General features: G+C 43.0%; 1 protein-coding gene across 1 annotated transcript; it reads right to left on the bottom strand.

Moving 5' to 3' along the window:
* Positions 1-1,498: 1,498 nt before the first annotated feature.
* srpk3 (SRSF protein kinase 3) lies at positions 1,499-15,632 on the bottom strand. The gene is made up of 17 exons (XM_074682283.1): positions 15,161-15,632; positions 12,795-12,888; positions 11,276-12,318; positions 8,836-8,944; positions 8,629-8,716; positions 8,405-8,492; positions 8,206-8,312; positions 7,951-8,116; positions 7,581-7,606; positions 5,356-5,448; positions 5,012-5,063; positions 4,707-4,925; positions 4,524-4,621; positions 4,328-4,435; positions 4,112-4,181; positions 2,915-3,007; positions 1,499-2,768 (listed from the first exon to the last, which is right to left on the bottom strand). The coding sequence occupies exons 1-17, from the start codon at positions 15,168-15,170 to the stop codon at positions 2,584-2,586; spliced, it is 2,649 nt and encodes an 882-aa protein (XP_074538384.1). The 5' UTR covers positions 15,171-15,632; the 3' UTR covers positions 1,499-2,583.
* Between the last annotated feature and the right edge of the window lie 3,559 nt (positions 15,633-19,191).

Below are 19,191 nucleotides of genomic sequence, written 5' to 3'. Positions count from 1 at the left end.
TCCGATGTACTGATAAATCGAAACCCCTTTTGGCTGATACCGATACCGATACTGATAATCACAAGTTTGTCTGTTTTTTTTCACTGTAAAGAAAGCTAAGTCTATCCTGTACTAGAATTTATCTGTTACTCTTATTGTGACGGTCTTATTTGTTTAAGAAACAAACATAAAACAAGACAAAAAACATTTGATTTTACCATAAATAAGAAATGTGTTATTTTTTCAAACTCAAGACATTCAGTATTGAAATACAGAAAAATAATTTCTTTAGATCACATGAACTTTAAATGTACAATGCATTTTTAAACATAACCAAGTTGCATTTGATTATTTTAGAGCTACTGTAACAACCTGGTGACAGACACAGAGCTCTGCAGTGCAAATAAATGAAGTGCTACATTTTATTTAAGGAGCTTATTTTTAAGACGGAAAATAATAATAATCCTAACTGAATAGCACCTTATCGGCTGTGACTATCGGCAGAAATTTTCATATCTGCCGATACCGATAAACATGTTTTTAAGCTTTTATCAGCCGATACCGATATTGTGCCGATAATATCGTGCATCCCTAAAAAGCACATAGACTTTTTAGCCATTTAAGACTGTATGTTTATTTGCAAATCATTTTGCACATTTATAGATTTGTGAACACATTTGAGGATTTGCAAAACATTTATGTATTTGTGTACACAGTTAAGTCAAGTCAAAGTTTATTTGTAGAGCACGTTTAACGTTTGGTCGATTGACCAAAGTGCTGTACAGGCGTACAACATGATCTCTCATACACTTTATATTAAAACCCAGTAATGATAATAAAACAGTCATGTAAATAGAATTAGTAAAAAAAGATAAAAATGAGCCAAACATTAAATATGCATAAAAGAGGAAACAAAATAAGAATGAACAATAAAAGAAGAGTAAGAGAGAGGATAGGGAATAAAATATGAGGGATAAAAGATCCAAGGATGAAAGAGATAAAAGACAAGATCACCCGTTTAGCTGGGACTGAAAGCCAAAGAATAAAGATGAGTTTTTAGCAGTTTTTTAAAGAGATTAGCTGACTGTGCAGCTCTTACCTGGATAGGTAGGCTGTGTGGAGAGTCTCGTCCGAGGCACTGCCAGGAGCAACTGGTCGTTATGTGAGGCTTTAACAGCTCAGGTAAATAAGGTGGAGCCAGACTATTCAAGCGCTGAAAAACAATCAATAAAACTTTAAAATCAACTCTAAAATCAACGAGCAACCACTCCAAAAAAGCAAGGATAGGAGGAGTGCGGTCATACTGTTTTTTTGCCAGTCAGCAGGCGACCTGCAGAGGGCGTATAGCTGACTGGGCTAAGGCCCAGAGTCCAGGTGTGACGTAACGAAGCAGTGAATAACCTTTCACTCCCCTTAATCTGCTTTAATTCAGCAAACATCATTTCTCCATAAAAACACTTTGTGTGAATAAAGAGAGTCTGAATGTTCAAACAGAACTTCATGTGACACATTCAGAGGTCAAAGGTCAGGAAATCTTTATTTCTTTTTCCACAGAAGTAGACATTTCACACCCACAGACGTACAAAACACAGTCTCTGGTGATGTCACTGATGATGTCACTGTGACTAGGAGGAGGGTGGGGTCAGAGGTCGTTTCAAGGCACTATTTAAGAGATGAAATCAAACAGGTGAGGGGTGAACCAGGTGAGGAGGTCAGAGGTCGGCTAATAACCCCCCCCCTCTTTAAACCAGAGAGAACGAAACACACTCATCAATCAAATCAACACACCAGCGGTCAGTCCTGTCATCAGTCATGGTGGAAGCTTCAGCGCGCTCGTCAGAGAGCTCCAGGAGTCCCCGATCGATAATCAATAAGTTTGAAAAACCGAGACAAGAAGCAAGGTTCAAAGAAACTCAGATCAAAAAACAAACTTCAGAAACTTCAGAAAAAAAAAACAGGAACAGAGTTTGATCAAATCTGAAGGTGGCTGACCCCGCTCTGCGTGTGCTTATAAAACATGGAGAGGTCAAAGGTCAAATGTCAGCTGGGAGCAGAGCACTGAGGCTGAACCAGCACGTGTGGATGAGACTTTCACGTTTTCACCTGACAGGTGAGCTACAGAGATCACTCAGAGGCTTTTCTACTTCAACACCTTCAAGCTGCGCCCCCTGATGATGACTAGAGTCTACGAGGTGAGGAGAGCGCGTACAGTTCAGCAGTTTAACATGACGATAAATGATAAACAACACAATCCAAAGAGAAGCTGAAGAAAGAATCTCAGAGAATGTTCAGATCAGTTTTTAACATCTTACAGGATCAAACGTTGATCTCCCAAACACCACGCTCACTCTGATGTTCAATAAGCTCTGACCTTTAAATGAACATGACATCTCAGTCTGTCACATCCAGAGGTTTAGATTCAGCCTCAGATTGACCAACCAACCAATCAATTAATCAACAATCAACCAATCAACCAATGACTGAAGTTAGGGAAAAACAGACACACAGTGATCACACTCTCCACATTACAAGAACCAAACACAGATACTTTTATCAGCCATGGTGTGTGTGTGTGTGTGTGTGTGCGTGTGTGCGTGTGTTTGTTTATGTGTGCAGCCAGGCGTGTTGCAGACACTGTGCAGCTGTTGCTCTGCGGTCAGGCTGCAGCTCCAACATGGTCAACAAGAAGTCACTGAACTGAGCCGCCTGGTCCAGAGGCCACTCGTACTTTTCCAACAAGACCTCGAACAGACCCCACGGCTTCAGGTTGGAGATGTGCCGCAGCTCACCTGAGACAGGTACAGGGAGGGACAGACAGGTGAGAGAGGGGCAGACAGGTACAGAGAAGGAGAAAAAGGTACAAGAGGGAAAGACAGGTGCATTAACAATACAGTTATATGTACAGACGGACAGACAGACGGACAGACAGACTCACCTTTCCTGTTGAAGTATTCTCTTGAGTACCTGCCAGACAGAGCGAAGGGCAAAGGAACGGGGCCGAGCAACTCGATGACATGAGCGATATGATCTGAACAGAGGAAAAAGAACACACACTAAGTCCACACTAGGGTACTCTGAAGTACACTGAGGTTAATACTGGACTACTACAAAATACACACTGAAGTACTACATACTTTGCACGGTAGTAAACTCAACTGCACACTGAAGTACACACTAAAGTACAAAAAGTACACACTGAAGCTAACTAAGGTAAAAACTGAGGTACTACAGACTGAGGTTGTCTAAAGTACACACTGAAATACACTGTCGTAAACTCTTGGTTTCATTTAAGTACAGAATAAATTACTCTGAGGTACACACTTTGATTCATGGTAGTACACACTGAAGTAATCTTAAGGACACACTGACATTCAAACTAAAGTACACACTTAGATTCATGGTATTACACACTGAAGTACTCCGAAGTATACAGTGAAGTACACACTAAAGTACATAATCAAGTACTCAGACGTAAACAATGAGGTACACACTACAGTTAGCTAAAGTACACTTTGAAGTACACAATGAGCTTATTGGAAGCACACAATGAAGTATGCTGAAGTACACAGTGAAGTACACACTAAAGTACATAACCAAGTACTCTGATGTAAACAATGAGGTACACACTAAAGTTTGATAAAGTACAATGTGAAGTACACAATGAGCTTATTGGAAGTACACAATGAAGTATGCTGAAGTACACCCTGAAGTACTCACTAAAGTACTCTCAAGTAAGCACTGAGTTTCATGGTAGTACACACTGAAGTACTCTGAAGTATCCAGTGAAGTACACACTTGAATACTCTGAACTATGCACTGAAGTTAATGGAAGTACATACTAAAGTACTCTAATGTACACATTGACGTAGCCTACACACTAAAGTTCGCTTAGTAAACTTTGAAGTACACAATGAGGTTCATGGAAGTACACAATGAAGTGCTATGAAGTACACACTTTAGTTCTCTGAAGTACACACTGAAACTCTGAAGTGTACACTGAAGTATTCTGAAGAACATGCTGTATCTTTTAAATCAAAATTGTGTGTTAACGAAGTGTGTGTGTGTGTGTGTGTGTGTGTGTGTGTGTGTGTGTGTGTGTGTGTGTGTGTGTGTGTGTGTGTGTGTGTACTACCTTCGTCTCTGGTGTAGTCTTCTCCTGAGTGCGGCTCAAACAGGTAATCACCTGTGGCCAGCTCAAAGGCCTGAAACAACGAAGGTCACAGATTCACTGACACACACCGACGATCAAAGAGGAGCTGAACACACACACCATGAGAACCTGTTTCCTTTTTTCAAACAAAGTGTGTGTGTGTGTGTGTGTGTGTGTGTGTGTGTAGTGTTGCTCTACCATGCAGGCGGTGCTCCAGATGTCAGCAGGGGGTCCGTACTCTGCACCAATCAGAACCTCCACAGCTCGATACTGACGGGTCTGAATGTCCTCTGTGAAGTGTTTGTGCTGAGAGAAGGAGACGGAGCAGAGTCAGCGTCTCCACGTCGGCTGCTCATAAAATCTGTTACGGACTCTTATGGACTCAGGGTCTTACCACCCAGCAGGCGTTCCCCAGGTCTGCGATCTTCACGCGGAGTCTGTGAGCGTTCAGGGGATCCAGTGGAGAGAGGACGAAGTCTGACGCAGTGAACACTGGGAGAGACAGACAGGTTGACTTCCTCTAACATGTCTGTGTGTGTGTGGGTGTGTGTGTGTGTGTTTGTGTGCGTGTTCTCACCATCTCGTCCACTCGAGCATCCTGATTGGGTAGACAGTGCTGACTCAGAGGTCGCTGACATCACAGAGCTGGAGAACCCTGACAGGCCGGAGGCGGGGCTGGAAAACCGTCCAGGTGCGTGTCCATTACACCTGTCCTCCAACCAGGAGCAGCTGGACTCTGGACTGGTTTTAGTTTGTGCCGAGGAGTACGAGGAGCTGCCATTGACGACCCCCGAGCCTGAGCGGACAAATAACTCTGGATGATGTATTTTCTGTGCTTTGTTTAGATAATAAAAGCTTCATCATGTCTCTTAAAGAACTTACAGTTATTCTCTGCGTTGTCAGGATGAAGAACACCCTCCTCTTCCTCCAACCTCTGCAATAACAACAGAGACATTTATTGTGGCGGGGCATCCTGTAACTTCCTGTTTTTGAGCAGAGGATGAGGTTGGCTCCCTCAGCCAATCAGAAAACAGGAGCTCATTAGCTGGAAGAGAATTTCAAGCATGCATGCTAACCTGCAAGCTAACTCTGATTAACCGCCAGAAACAGGCTCTGAACAGTCGACCAATCAGAGCAACCTGTTAGTCTCACCTGTTAGAGTCACCCTGAGTCTCACCTGTTAGAGTCACCCTGAGTCTCACCTGTACCAAACGAGTCTTACTCACATTTATTTCTTCCAGTCTCTCTTCCAGAAGCCTCTGCTGTCGCTTTGCTTTCCTCTTTAACTTCTTCTTCTTGTTCTTAGACAGCTTACCCACCTACACACACACACACACACACACACACACACACACACACACACACACACACACACACACACACACACACACACACACACACACACACACACACACACACACACACACACAGATCATGTTACATTAACCAATGTCAGTAATCAGGTTATTGTTGAACTCTACAGTTCAGGTGAGTTTACACCTGAACAGATCAGAGTCTCTAAGCTCGCTCTCTTTAACCTGGATTAGGTGAGGTTATAGCTTCAGGTGAGCTAAAATAATCTGATTACAGGAACAGGCGAGATAATTCTTTGAAGATTACACTTCACATTCAGACAATGATGACAATCACCTGACCCTGCTACTCCCAATTCACCTGATCTTAGTCTGTTTACCTGTCTGGATACTTAGGCTGTATACCACTGTGTGGTAATGTCAGATCATGTGAGGTGATAAAAGGTAATCAAAGGTAATGACAGGTAACGAAAAGTTATGACAGGTAATGACAGGTATTAATAGGCAATGATGACAGTCAAGAACAGGTAATGGCAAATGACAACAGGTGACAGCAGGTAATGATGGGCAGGTGATGGCAGGTAGTGACAGGTCATGGAAGGTAATTAAATGGAATGACAGGTAATAAAATGTAATGACTGTTAAGTTAATGTTAAGTTAATTACAGCCAACAGTAGCTAACGGCAGCTAATCACAGTGATGGCAAATAACCACAGGTAACAACAGGTAACAACAGGTAAGCCTAAGTAGTGACAGGTAATGACAGGTAGTAACCGGTAATGGTAAGTGAAAAAAATGCAGTGAAAAGTACAACAGGTAATTAAAGCTAACAACAGCTAACAACAGCTAACAACTACTAACAACTGCTAACAACTGCTTACAACAGCTAACAACAGCTAATGGCAGCTAACCAAAGTGATGGCAAATAACCACAGGTAACAACAGGGAAGGATTGGTAGTGAGAGGTAACAAGAGGTAATGGCAGCTAGTGACCAGTAATGGTAGGTAATAAAATGTATTGACTGCTAACAACAGGTAACAACAGCTAACTACAGCTAATAACAGCTAATGGCAGCTCACGACAGGTAATAGCAAATAACATGAGGTTACAACAGGTAATGGCAGGTAATGGCGGTTAGTGACTGGTAATAGTAAGTATTAAATGTAATGATTGGTAACAACAGGTAATTTAAGCTTACCACAGCTAACAACAGCTAATGACAGCTAAAGACAGCTAACGGTGGCTAAATACAGCTAACGGCAGATGACAACAGGTTACAACAGGTAATGACAGGTAGTGACAGGTAATGGTAGGTAATAAAATGGAATGACAGGTAATGAAATGTAATTACTGGCAACAACTGTTACAGCTAACAGCAGCTAACGACAGCTAACCAAAGCGATGGCAAATAATCACAGGTAACAACAGGAAACGATAGGTAGTGAGAGGTAATAAGAGGTAATGGCAGCTAGTGACTGGTAATAGTAAGTAATGAAATGTAATGACTGGCAATAACAGGTAATTCAAGCTAACCAGAGCTAACGACAGCTTATTACAGCCAATGTTAGCTAACGGCAGCTAAATACAGCCGACGGCAGATGACAACAGGTTACAACAGGTAATGACAGGTATTGCAGCTAGTGTTGGTAATGGTAGGTTATAAATGAAATGACACTTAACGACAGGTACTTCAAGCTAATGGCAGCTAACGGCAGATGACAACAGGTTATGACAGGAAATAAAATGTCACAAAAGGCAACGACAGGTTTTGACAGGCAATGATACGCAGTGACGGTCAATGACAGGTAAAGACATTTAGAGACAGGTAATGACACATGTGGGTGTTACACTAATATGTTCTTCACATGCAGGTTAGGAGGCGGGGCTTCAGGCAGGACACCTCATCATTATTCAGAGACAAAACCAGGTTACAGCTGTGACACGTAACTCACCTGGTGGTCACAGGGCTATAAGCACACACCAACCTTTGTATGTATGTATGTGTGTGTGTGTGTGTATGTGTTTTTAAACACTTCCTGTCTATCAGGTGTGACACAGGCATGAAAAACACCTGGAACTACCTTTAAATCTGAAACAACCAATGAGAGCACAGCAGGCAGCACACCAGGACACTTACCTGTTGATCCCTGGGAGCCATGCTAACTAGAGAGACAGACAACCAGAGAGACAGACAGGGAGAGAGAAAGACAGGAGGAGGGGTCAGAAATCGAGAAAGTACAGATTAGAAACAGAGAGACAGACAGGTGGATGGACAGACAGGTGGAGGCGTCAGAAACAAAGCGAGTTCAGATCAGAAACAGGGAGACAGGGTAAAGAGAGACAGACAGGGTACAGGCTGTGACAGCAGACAGAGAGCTGCCTCAGATTATTGAAGAGAAGACAGGAGCAGAGAGGGAGACAGGTCTCTGAGGTTCTGAATCAGCTGCTCAGTCTGATAACGTCTAATTCATTTCCTCCTTTAACCAATCACAATGCTCGCTCCTCACCTGATGACCCTGAAGGGGGCGGGGCTCCAGCTCTCTGCCAGATGGTGGCCTCAGCTGCTAACCTCCTGATGTAGACCTCATCAACGTCCAGCAGGATGTTCTCTGGTTTGATGTCCGTGTGGATGATCTTACACTTAGTGTGCAGGTAGTCCAGACCCTGGAGGACCTGTAAGGACCAGACGGGTCAACACAGAGGTCAACAAGTCCACGTCAAGACCAAAACACAGTCCATGTCACAGGTGAGAAAGAGCTTACCTGTCTGATGATGTTCTTCACACACACCAGAGGAAGGCCCATGTAGTTGGACTTTATGATCCACTTCAACAACTGATGACCCAAAACCTCCATCACCATACACACATCTGGAGACAGGTAAGGACTGAGACACAGACAGGCTGAGAGACAGACAGGTGAGCAGACAGACAGGTGAGCAGACAGACAGGTGAAAGGATACGAACTCCATTGACCCCAGAGATCTTGAAGTCGTCGATCAGCTGGACGATGGTTTCTCTGAAGGGGTCAGACGGGTCGCTGTCTCTCACCTGTTGGCAGGCAGACAGGTCACCTGTTAATTACTGACAGGTGTGTGTGTGTGTGTGTGTGTGTGTGTGTGTGTGTGTGTGTGTGTGTGTGTGTGTGTGTGTGTGTGTGTGTGTGTGTGTGTGTGCTGAGACTTACACATCGTAGCAGTTTGATCTCATCCACAGCCGTCTCTGTGTAATGAGGAGCGCTCTTAACCACCTTCAACGCCACAAAGCGTTTCCTCCTAACAGAGACACACACACTAATTAGATACAAACACACACCTGGTGATATACTGGAATAAAAAGACCCAGTAAAGTGGACTGTGTGTGTGTTAGTGTACATCTGTGTGTGTTGTCTTACTGAAGGTCCCAGCAGAGCCACACTGTAGAGAAATGACCCCAGCCCAGTTTGCGGACCACATGGTACCTCCCGTTAAACAGGTCACCAATCTTCACCGGGTAGTAACCACCTGGAATATGAAAACACACGTTGACACACCTGAAGATGCCGAAACACAAGTAAACACACGCCTGATGCTCATAACATTATATTCAGGTACACTGTAATGACATCACCTCACATTCTGATGACACTCTGACAGTCCAGTGACGTCACCTCACATTCTAATACCGAGAGTTCTAATGACACCAATTCATGGTGATGTCATTAGAATGTGACACCACCATGTCACATTCTAATGACATCACCTCATATTCTAATGGAACTCTAGAGGCAGCTATGGCAAGCCCTTTAACATTTAATAGCTACATTTGACTCTCTGGGATTAACATTATAGATATAAACAACATATCTGTGACTAGTCAAAAATACAGTTGGAGATATCTATAATTCAGTTTTGACTAGACACAATGACAGTTAGAGATATCTGTAACTCAGTTTCCACTGGTCAAAACTGAGTTACAGATATCTGCAATGACTCCCTGAAAGCTGCCCTTCGCCCTCGTCACACATCCTAAATGTCACTTGCAGATATCTCTGATTCAGTTTGGACTATCCAGAATTACAGTTAAAGAAATCTTAAATGTGATTTTGACTGTCAGAAATGTGTTCATGACGCTGGACATGCGAGGCTTCCCATTGGATACTGACCCAAATAAACTGGAGGAGAGAAGAGAAAAAATCATTTCAACAGTTTTCTTAGCAGAAGAAATGGTGATTGCGGTCATCGACAAGATATTTAGAAAATGCCATGAAACAGAACAAATTTATAATCAGGGACTTTGTGGGGAACAAGAGCTACGTTCACTGCAGCAAGCCCCTCCTCCTATACCTGTCATAACTTTTGTCATCATTACAGATATCTGCAGCATCAATCCCTAGTCGAAACTCTGTTTCAAGTTATCTGTAATTACATTTTGACTAGTCAAAATAAAAGTTTAAGATATCTCGAATTTGAGATATCTCTAACCACAATTAATTTAAAGATATCTGTAACTTGATTATAGATATCTGCAACTAAGTTATGGCTATCCATAAATCTAGTTGCAGATATCTACAATTTCATTCTGACTAGGCGTAATTCCAGTTAAAGATATCTATGACAGCATTCTGACTAGTCAAAATGTGATTAAAGATATCTATAAATGCTATTATAGATATCTTTAATGGAAGGGGGTTGAAGATATCTTGATTTGGAATTGTGACTAGCCAGAATGAAATTGTATCTGCAACTAGATTTATGGATAGTCATAATTTAGTTGCAGATATCCACATCTCACATTGTGTCTATCCATAATTGAATTTAAGATATCTGTAATGAGAAACCCCACACACATGAATGGGGAAAGGGGCGTGATTTGTCCTAGGAGGAATTAAGTTGTGGATATCTGAAATTACAATTGTGGATAGGAATAATGGAGAATTGAATTGCAGATATCTGTATTACATATTCAGACTAGCTATTAAATGTTAAAAGGGCTTGCCATAGGCAGCACCTCACACACTACTGACGAAACCTTAAATGCATGCATGATTTAGGATTTTTTGCCGATATCTATATGGTGATTTTTAACTACCCACTTAGCCGATGCCATTTTTTTTTTTTTTGCACACCCAACTGTAGAGATTATCAACTCTATTCTGGAAGTAGCATCTTGTATTATGGTGCATACTCTTATCACAATGGTTTTGTAACATTCATTTCTTATGCAAAATCTGTAAAATATATAAACTTGAAATTGTATATTTATTTATGAAAATTGCTTTCAAACAAAAAAAAAAAGGAAAAAAGAAAGCCCATTTGAAAGCTCTTCCTGAGAAAATAATAACAATACCCACAACCAGGCAAATTTATGCCTTTTTTCATAACTGACTGTCAATAAATGTAACCTCTGTTTACAGGGAACATGTGAGAAGTGTAACTGTACAGCAATTAAACCCAAATTAAATAAAATGGGTTACTAAGGTAAATGCTAAATATGCCTAAAGTAGTCAGATACATGTTCCTGACAGACAGCTGCTTAATTCAAGTTTAACTCAAAGCAGGAGCCAAATATGGAACGACTCAATCTAAATATCTAAAATAATCACAAAATCGTGAGCTTCAGCCCATTATTTTATCAGTTTATGGTGTGTTGGCTGATAGCCGACATTTTAATTTTAAGCCAATATTAGCCGATAATGTGCCGAAAGTATCGTGCATTTTTAACTCTAACATCACCACACTCACTTATGACATCACTACACTCTCCTAAGACACTTATGACATCACCTCACACCCTAATGACATCACCTCACACCCTTATGACATCACTTCACACTCTTATGACACCTGACTCACCCTTGCAGTAGTCTGAGGGGTCTTCCTGCTCCTCATCGTCAGAGCCCAGAAGTTGTGCTGGTGGTGGTGTTAACTCAGGGGGCGGGCTTATTTGTGGAGGGGGTGTGGTCATTTGAGGGGTTGCTGATGTCATGGAAGACAGTCCAACAGGAGGGGCCAGAGAGTCCAGGGAGCAGAGGAAGGGGGAGGACGGGGAGGCGGGGGAGTAAAGGTGTGAGGAAACGTTGGAGGTGAAGGTCACTGAGGTCAACAAGAAAGGAGACGAGTGGGAGTCGCTTAATGTTGGGCTGCGGGCACATGTCCCAGGACTCGAAGACGATACCGGTTCAGAGGCATCATGGGTAATACTGATGGGTAACGCTGGTGGTGAGCTGGAGCCACCTGATTGCTTAAGAGTCAGACTGACATCCTCAGGTGTTCCCTGACGAGACCCAGTGGAATTCTGGGTAATATTTTCGTTAAAAGCCGGTGGTAGTTCACAGGGGCTGTGGGCGGGGCTTAGAGATGGAACACGTGCTGATTGGCTGAATGTCTGTGGACTGGCAGGGTCCACGAGGAGGGTGCCAGCTGTGCCTGCTGCGTCTTGTGGGGCTGTTGTGGGGTGGGGGTGAGTCTGAGGGGGCTGGGGGGGTTCAAAGTGCAGTTCAGAGTGTGGCAGGTAGAGCTCAGGCGCTGAGCTCCAGTCATCGACGTCATCAGGAGGGACAGGTGAACTTCCTGTTGATGGGCAGGGCGGAGTAGACGTCACTAAAGGGGGAGAGGGAGCACCTGGCGGGCTCGGGGGGGGCAGACAAGATGCCTCTGGTGGACTCTCAGGGAGCAGGTGGGGTACCTCTGGTGAAGTTTGAGGGGGTGGGCAGGGTACCTCTGGCGGACTCAGTGGGGGCAAGCATGGTACCTCTAGTGGACTCTGTGGGGGCAGGTAGGGCTCCTCTGGTGGACTCTGTGGGGGTAGACAGGTCTTTTGGGACTGTGTCTGTAGTGGTTCAGGAAGGGGGCAGCCGTTGGTGTTCAGGTCATTCAGGTCTCCGGGGTCTTCAGGACTGAAACATCAAAATTAGATCTTAGACTGAGGCTGATGACATCACCAGTACCTCCTACAGTGATTGGTTGGCTGTGAGGGGATCAGGAAGTAGTCCACTCTTTAAACTCTTCAAAGAGAAATAATTCTAACCCCAGAGGTAAAAACTATAAAAATCACTTTTAGATAAAAAAATAAATAATAAAATAGTAAAATAATAACAAAACAATAAAAAAACACTTCATGATGACAAATAACCGTTTAACACACACACTGGAGAGAGGTGATTACACAGTTATTAATACCTTCCAGAGAGAGCACACACACACACACAATCACAGAGGCACACACACAAACACACCGACACAGACACACACCTAAATTTAGCCACTGACTGTGTATCTCTGTATCTGGGGCAGTCACTGGTGTGTGTGTGTGTGTGTGTGTGTGTGTGTGTGTGTGTGTGTGTGTGTGTGTGTGTGTGTTTTGGGTCCTCACCGAGTCTCATCTGTTCGCACTCGGCGGTGTTTCTTTCCTCGGCGACGGTGCTTTTTGCTTGTTGTGGGGGTGTTTCCACTTCCTGCGCTCACAGCTGAGAAAACAACAACAACAACAACTTAGATTATCATTTAATTTAATTTAATGTCTGATGTCTTTGAAGGAAACTCCATCACTGAGAGTAAAGACATGTGACAGACACACAACAAACTCATCGCAGCCTCATTAATGTCACTCTGCTGTACAGGTGGGAATGTCTCAGTGAGGGGTCTTTAGACACTTCTTTAAATCTGCTTCAACCTAATGTCAAGATAAGGAAATAAAACTCTGTGGTGTGCCAAAGATTGACACCTGTCAGGTAAAACCACCTGCAGCCTAATGCACAAGCTAATAACCTGAGAGCACCTCAAGGAGACAGGAACTCTTAGAGAGACAGGAACTTTTAGAGGGACAGGAACACCAAAATAGACAGAGAGATGGGGACTTTTAAAGAGACAGGAACATTAAAGCCATGTTTCAACCAAGGTCCAGTTTGGATGAGCACAGTTTGGTAATGGCTCACACAGGAAGTGAAGACTCTTTCAACCAATCATTGGACTGCAGTGTTTCTAGCTCCACCTTCTGAGGGTCGGATCAGTATGTCTGGCACCCCAACAGAGGGGTACCAAAAAGTGGGATGGTATGGGCAGGGGCGTATTTAGTGGTTTGGGGGCCCAAGGCAAACCCAGTCAGTGGGGCCCTCCATGTCCTTGTAACTCCTCTTCCTCAGAGCTAGACTGGCCTTCCCTGGGTCCACTGTCTCTTTCCCAGAATCAAGGCATGAGACAGAGCTAATCTTGTACATGGTAACTTAACACAACTAAATGCATTTCCTCAAGTTCTGTACTTTAGTTTGATTTAGAAAAAAGTGAATACATCATTTAGTCCACTTTGTCCTGGATTTGAAATCTTTTATGGTCAATTGACAGCTTATTTGTCCCACAGTGGGGAATTTACAGAGTAACAGAAACAAACAAGAAAGTATGAAGTGAAAAACATTACAATAGGTAAATATTGAAAAAAATAATTTAGTAAAGAAAAAATATGTAAATATCAAGCACAACATAAAACTGGAAAAAAAATCTACTGAAAGAGGTGATATTTACAGTTACCATACTTTTTGGTACTGATATTTTAAAGTTAATGTATTTTTATTTGACCCCCTGTCCAGTGAGTTATGTTTCCAAAAAAAGAGATTTTGTACAATAATGTTTATCACCAACTCAAAAAGTTTGATTTAGAGAAAATGATCCTGTTTCCTGGGCTAGATAAAGTCCTTATAATCCTAAAAGTCTTAAATGTTTATCTCAGATCTCAGAGCAACATTGGTTTTATTTCTGACTTGGTTAAAAATAAGAAAAAAATGGGGGAATAAAGTGTTTTTTACCACTTTCTTCCTGAATCAAATGTTCAGATGTGTTGTAACATGGAATAGCCCATTGAATAAGAAGGGAGGGGGAGGACCCAAAACCATCATTAAAGATTAAGTCTTTTGATGGATTTTGAAGCATGTGAAGTAAGATTTAAAAAAATAGAAATGCTTTCAATTGAAGAGAACTTCATAAATCAGTTTTTAAGAGATGCTTTGGGGGCCCCTGGGAATCTTGGGGCCCCAGGCAACTGCCTGTGTTTGCCTAATTGTAGCTACGCCCCTGGGTACGGGTCGGTAATTTGGGGACCTGTCCCAGGATTTGTCAATGGAAAAGCAAAAACTGCGTGCTGTACCAAAACGAACCCAACTGAACCGCTTGGTGGTGACGGGGCTTTAGAGACTGGAATACCTAGAAGAACCAGAACACTTAAAGAGACAGGAACGCTCAGATACACACCTGTGGACTCAGCAGGTGATACCATGTCATCCTCCTCCACAGGAAATCACTGCTATACCAAACCTGCTTCAATGTTAAGATAGATAAATTTGCTAGCACATGCTGACTTCTAGGTGTTACCTGAACGACAGGTGGAGGTGGTCTTACCTGCTCAGGTAAACTTAAGTAAAGGGTTTCTGTGTGAGTGGTTAGTGTCTGTCAGAGTTAGTTTCTGGTTTCATGAGGTGTTGATCAGAGTCTGTGAGGGAGATCCCTGCACTTTAAAGATCAACACACACACATACACACTTTCAGAGCTGAGTTTCTCTGGTTTATCAGTGTGTGTGTGTGTGTGTGTGTGTGTGTGTGTGTGTGTGTGTGTGTGTGTGTGTGTGTGTGTCAATCAATGCCTGGTACTGTTAGCTAACAGTTAGCTTCGCAAGTTAGCCTTCTCTTTGCTGGTCTTCGAACGGGACTGACAGTTGGTCCAGAACCCGGTTCCGGGTCAGGACCACTTACCTATAAGCATCCTGGCTTCCGGTCTTCGAACCGAGCCGGCTCAGAGCGGACTGACGGTTCTGACCCAGCGTACTTCAGCCTCCGTTGGCCGCTTGTGCTCTCCCTGGCACCGGGCTGAGACCCGGAGGTGGTCTAACTCAGGGAGTCCAGATAGTCCAGGATCTATCCCAGGCTGGACCGGGTCAGACGGGGGAGCGTTGGGCACGTGAGCCCACGGCCTGGCAGTTAGCCCTGTCAGCTAGCCCTCTCTGTGGGCTAACAGCTGACTGCTGTCACTCTTAGCCTGTTAGCCTGTTAGCTCCGTCAGCTGTTAGCTCGTGTTAGCACTCGATGAACGGTCCGGTCCGAACGAGCTGAGCCAGCCAGTACCGGGTCAGTCCCGGGGTTTGTATGGGTCCACTCGGTTAGTCTCGGCGTGTTTCTCTGGTCTCTCCACACTCAGTCTGAACAGCTGTCAGTCTGACACAGGACACCGGACTCCGCGCGTGCGCAGTAAACAGCCACGCTGAGTTGGGACCCAAATAGGGAGCGGGAGGGGGGCTGGGGGATTTTTTTAAACTGTTAGAAATCTTTAAAGGGACTGTCAGGAGTTTTTAGGGGATCATGAAAAAGTCTCCCAAAAAAAGTCTCTAGATATTTGCCTGATCACAATCCACTCTTTAAAGGGGAAATATCATGCTGATATTACTTACATATAATATAATAAATTTGAAAACAAGACCTTTAACTCCCTGAATTTTCAAAAAATGAGATATTGTATTTTTTCTGATAACTTAGAACGAGATTTGATTCTTTTTATTGGAGTAATCTGAAAAAGCAGCTCCTCCTCTGTGATGTCAGTTAGTCACACAACCGCCACCGAGGGATACACCCACCAAGAGCCGAGTATCCCCCCTCAGATGCTGGATGCAGGGACTCTGCTCTGCTGAGCAGCTCGGCTTTACATGGTGAATTAGCAGTTAAAACACTGTAGTTTTAGCAGACGTCGTAATACTTGTGAGACTGTGATATTTGCATGCTTGTTCTGACATGCACTGTGAACCTGGACCACAATAATTCTGCGGTAATAACATAGTGAGGAACTGACGGTAGAGGCGATCTTTAGACGACACTTTCAGCATGATGGATAAAACAGACAGAGAAAAGTGAAGGAGCAGGATGGAGCCCTGTTATAGAAATAGTTTATTGGTGAAGTCTGCCTATATTTCCACGTATAAACTATACATGTTACAGTACTGGTTTGACTCACCACACTGAAGCGTCCTGAGATGATCTGTGTCCAGGTGGATTTTCTTCCTCCTGAGCTGCAGAACCGTCCGGGTCTGACTCGGGGTCCAATACAAAAGGACGTATCCTACACTCTGCCATTTTATTAGCGCTATCAATGCCTTACGGTGAAGTTTTGGCAAACAGCAAACTCGCTCGGTCTGCTCCATCCAATGTGGCGATTTTGTAAATACTGCCATGCTGCAAAAACCGCCCCCTGGTTCTACCCCCTCCGCCCCTCTGATAGAACTGACCAATCAGAGCACAAAGGGCTGTGACGTTGCGAGGTTACTGGAGGTCATTCTCCAAACGGAGCGTTTCAACGAGATCTTCAGAATGGCCTAAAATGAGGATATTGAGAACGCTATTGTGGGGAAACGAAGGAACTAAATGACTTGTACTGAGGGCAGAAATGCTTTACAGGCACAGCCATCACACAAGCCACATCAAGTTTGTCTTTGACAGAAAAAAAACAAAGTCAGAGCGATGTTAAAATTAAAACTTTATTTTTACAGAGTACAAAGTGTTTGGCCTCCAGCATCTTCACAATAAAAACATTTTAAAACAACCAAATCACCCATCTTCATCATCATCATCGTCATCATCATCATCAGCCTGACAGGTATTTACAGACACATTTACACTCTGTTAGCAAACTGTACAGCCTGAACTTCACAAACTGATCCTGGATCAGATTTTAAAAACCTTTTAAACATTTCATTCCCTTATACAAAAATGTTTCAGTAACAATCAGAGCTCAGCCAATCAGAGCTCCACATATCAGAGCTTAGCCAATCAGAGCAGAGGATCTGATCCATTGAGTCTTGCTGGTTAGAAAATTGTACAAAGATCAGGAGGTCAAAGGTCAATCTGTCAATGACACAGAGGAGCAGAACTTAAGCTCTGCCTCTTTTCTTTCTTGAAAAAAAGTTTTTTTAAGACGCAACATAAATCTTCATTATCTTCATCTTCATCACACGCATGCATAAGTCTAAAGAACTACAGCTATGGGTCAAACACAGGCTCAAAAACAGGCAGAGACACAGAGATGCTCAGAAACACCAGAAGAAGAAAAGCACAGGAAGACCAGGTAACCAACTTTACAAATCAAAATGTGCTTCCTGTTTCACAACAAAAGTGACACTTTTTTTTCCTTTTTTATTGCATGGAGAGCTCAGCGAGAGGCTTTAACACTGAAAGTCTGCAGATTTTCACACTACGAGTGAATCAACCTGAGCCTCAGTACCATGGAGCCCTGATGTTTGTTTTTTTCACCCTGTAAAGTTCTATGTTTGCTGTAAACAGTACTTCCTGTTTCCTGTTGAGATTCAAAATATTTACAATAAAGACTTTTACACTGAAAGTCTGACAATTCCACCGCCAAAATAAAAGCCCGCCTTCAGCCATTATTGCTCTTCAAGACCCATAGTATGTGTGAGTGTGTATGTGAGTCTGATATTAACAAATAATAAAAGTTTTGTTGTGCTAAGGTAACTTTAAATGGCACAAGTTGCTAAGCTGTGGCTAGCTTCAATTAGCATGATCATGAAGAGCAACGCTTGGGTATGATTTAAGTATGTATGCTACATGTAGCATTCGCATTTATTATGTTCACTGGTATGATGTGACCAGTGATATTACACTGTTAGCTAAACACAGTTAGCATAACGCTGATTTAACACCAATAAAAAGAAAGCTAGCAGACTTTTTGACATGCCATAAAAAAAAGCTAACCGCGGATAAATAGGTTTAGTTGTTTTATCAGGTGTTTAAGGTGGTATGCTATGCTAAATATAGCTCCACATTTAATAAATCTAGCATGTTACAACATAGCATTGCATTAGGCTCATATTGTAGTGTAAATGTAACAAAGGCTGCACGTTGCTAACTGATGCATGTCTATTTGAACTTAACGTCCTGTTAATAAAGCTTGAGGCTGTTAGCTGCACAGTAACCTTCTAGAACATCAGTCATGCTAGCTGTTTGGCTAACATATAGCATGGTCAAGATGCTGCATTCTTTAACCTCACAGCTCATAGTTGCTATGGAAGAAAGCAATAAAAACTTTAAAAGTCTAAAAACAGGATAAATTACGTCCACCTTCAAAGGCTTTGTGCTAGTTTTTCAGCTGTGTGGCTAATGTGATGCTTTTGTTGATAGCATACATGATGACTCAGCTTTAGTTTAAGACACTGTTTAAACATCCAATGAACTTCCCATGATGCAATGGGACACATGATCCCTGACCATGCTGTCAGATCAAACAGACAGCGCCACCTAGCTGCAGGAGTGAAGGCACAGCTGGGATAAATAGGTATTAAATACAACTTACAGTATGTACACAAAATAAGTTAGTAACATACACACACACACGCACTCACACATACACACACAGTTTAGCCTTGGCTCATTGGCTTATTAGCTCATTAGCTCATTAACTCAGTAGCTCTTCTGTTTCAGCAGGATTGGTTTTTTGTTTTCAGTGTAATGCTATCTTAGCATAAAGCTAACACGTTAGCTATGTCACTGCCTTTGAGGCAACAGGAGAGGAGGCTCTCAGCTCAGCTCTGATTGGAAGGAAGCTGGAGAGTCCAGCTTGAAAGAAGCTCATGAAGCTTGTCTGCTGAGAGCCCACTAGTGAAAGTCCTACAGTAGATCTGGTCCTGGTCCTGGTCCTGGGGGAAGATGTCCTGATGGTGGAGGGTCTATTTGAGCAGGTTAGCCTCAGCTGCTGAAGACATGATTAAAAGCTGTCCCTGATTCTG

This window comes from Halichoeres trimaculatus, unplaced genomic scaffold (genome assembly GCF_033239565.1).
Source record: "Halichoeres trimaculatus isolate MK-OKI-2021-1 unplaced genomic scaffold, fHalTri1.1 fHalTri1_scaffold_11, whole genome shotgun sequence".
NCBI lineage: Eukaryota > Metazoa > Chordata > Actinopteri > Labriformes > Labridae > Halichoeres > Halichoeres trimaculatus.
Note: the sequence above shows the minus strand (reverse complement) of the source record. Positions and strands in the feature narration are given on the sequence as shown.

Excerpts from the sequence above, each read along its gene's own strand:
- srpk3 (XM_074682283.1), bottom strand. Across the intron at positions 12,319-12,794 it reads GTGCGAACAGATGAGACTCG|TCCTGAAGACCCCGGAGACC; the intron begins GTGAGGACCCAA and ends TTGATGTTTCAG. Across the intron at positions 2,769-2,914 it reads AGAATACTTCAACAGGAAAG|GTGAGCTGCGGCACATCTCC; the intron begins GTGAGTCTGTCT and ends TACCTGTCTCAG.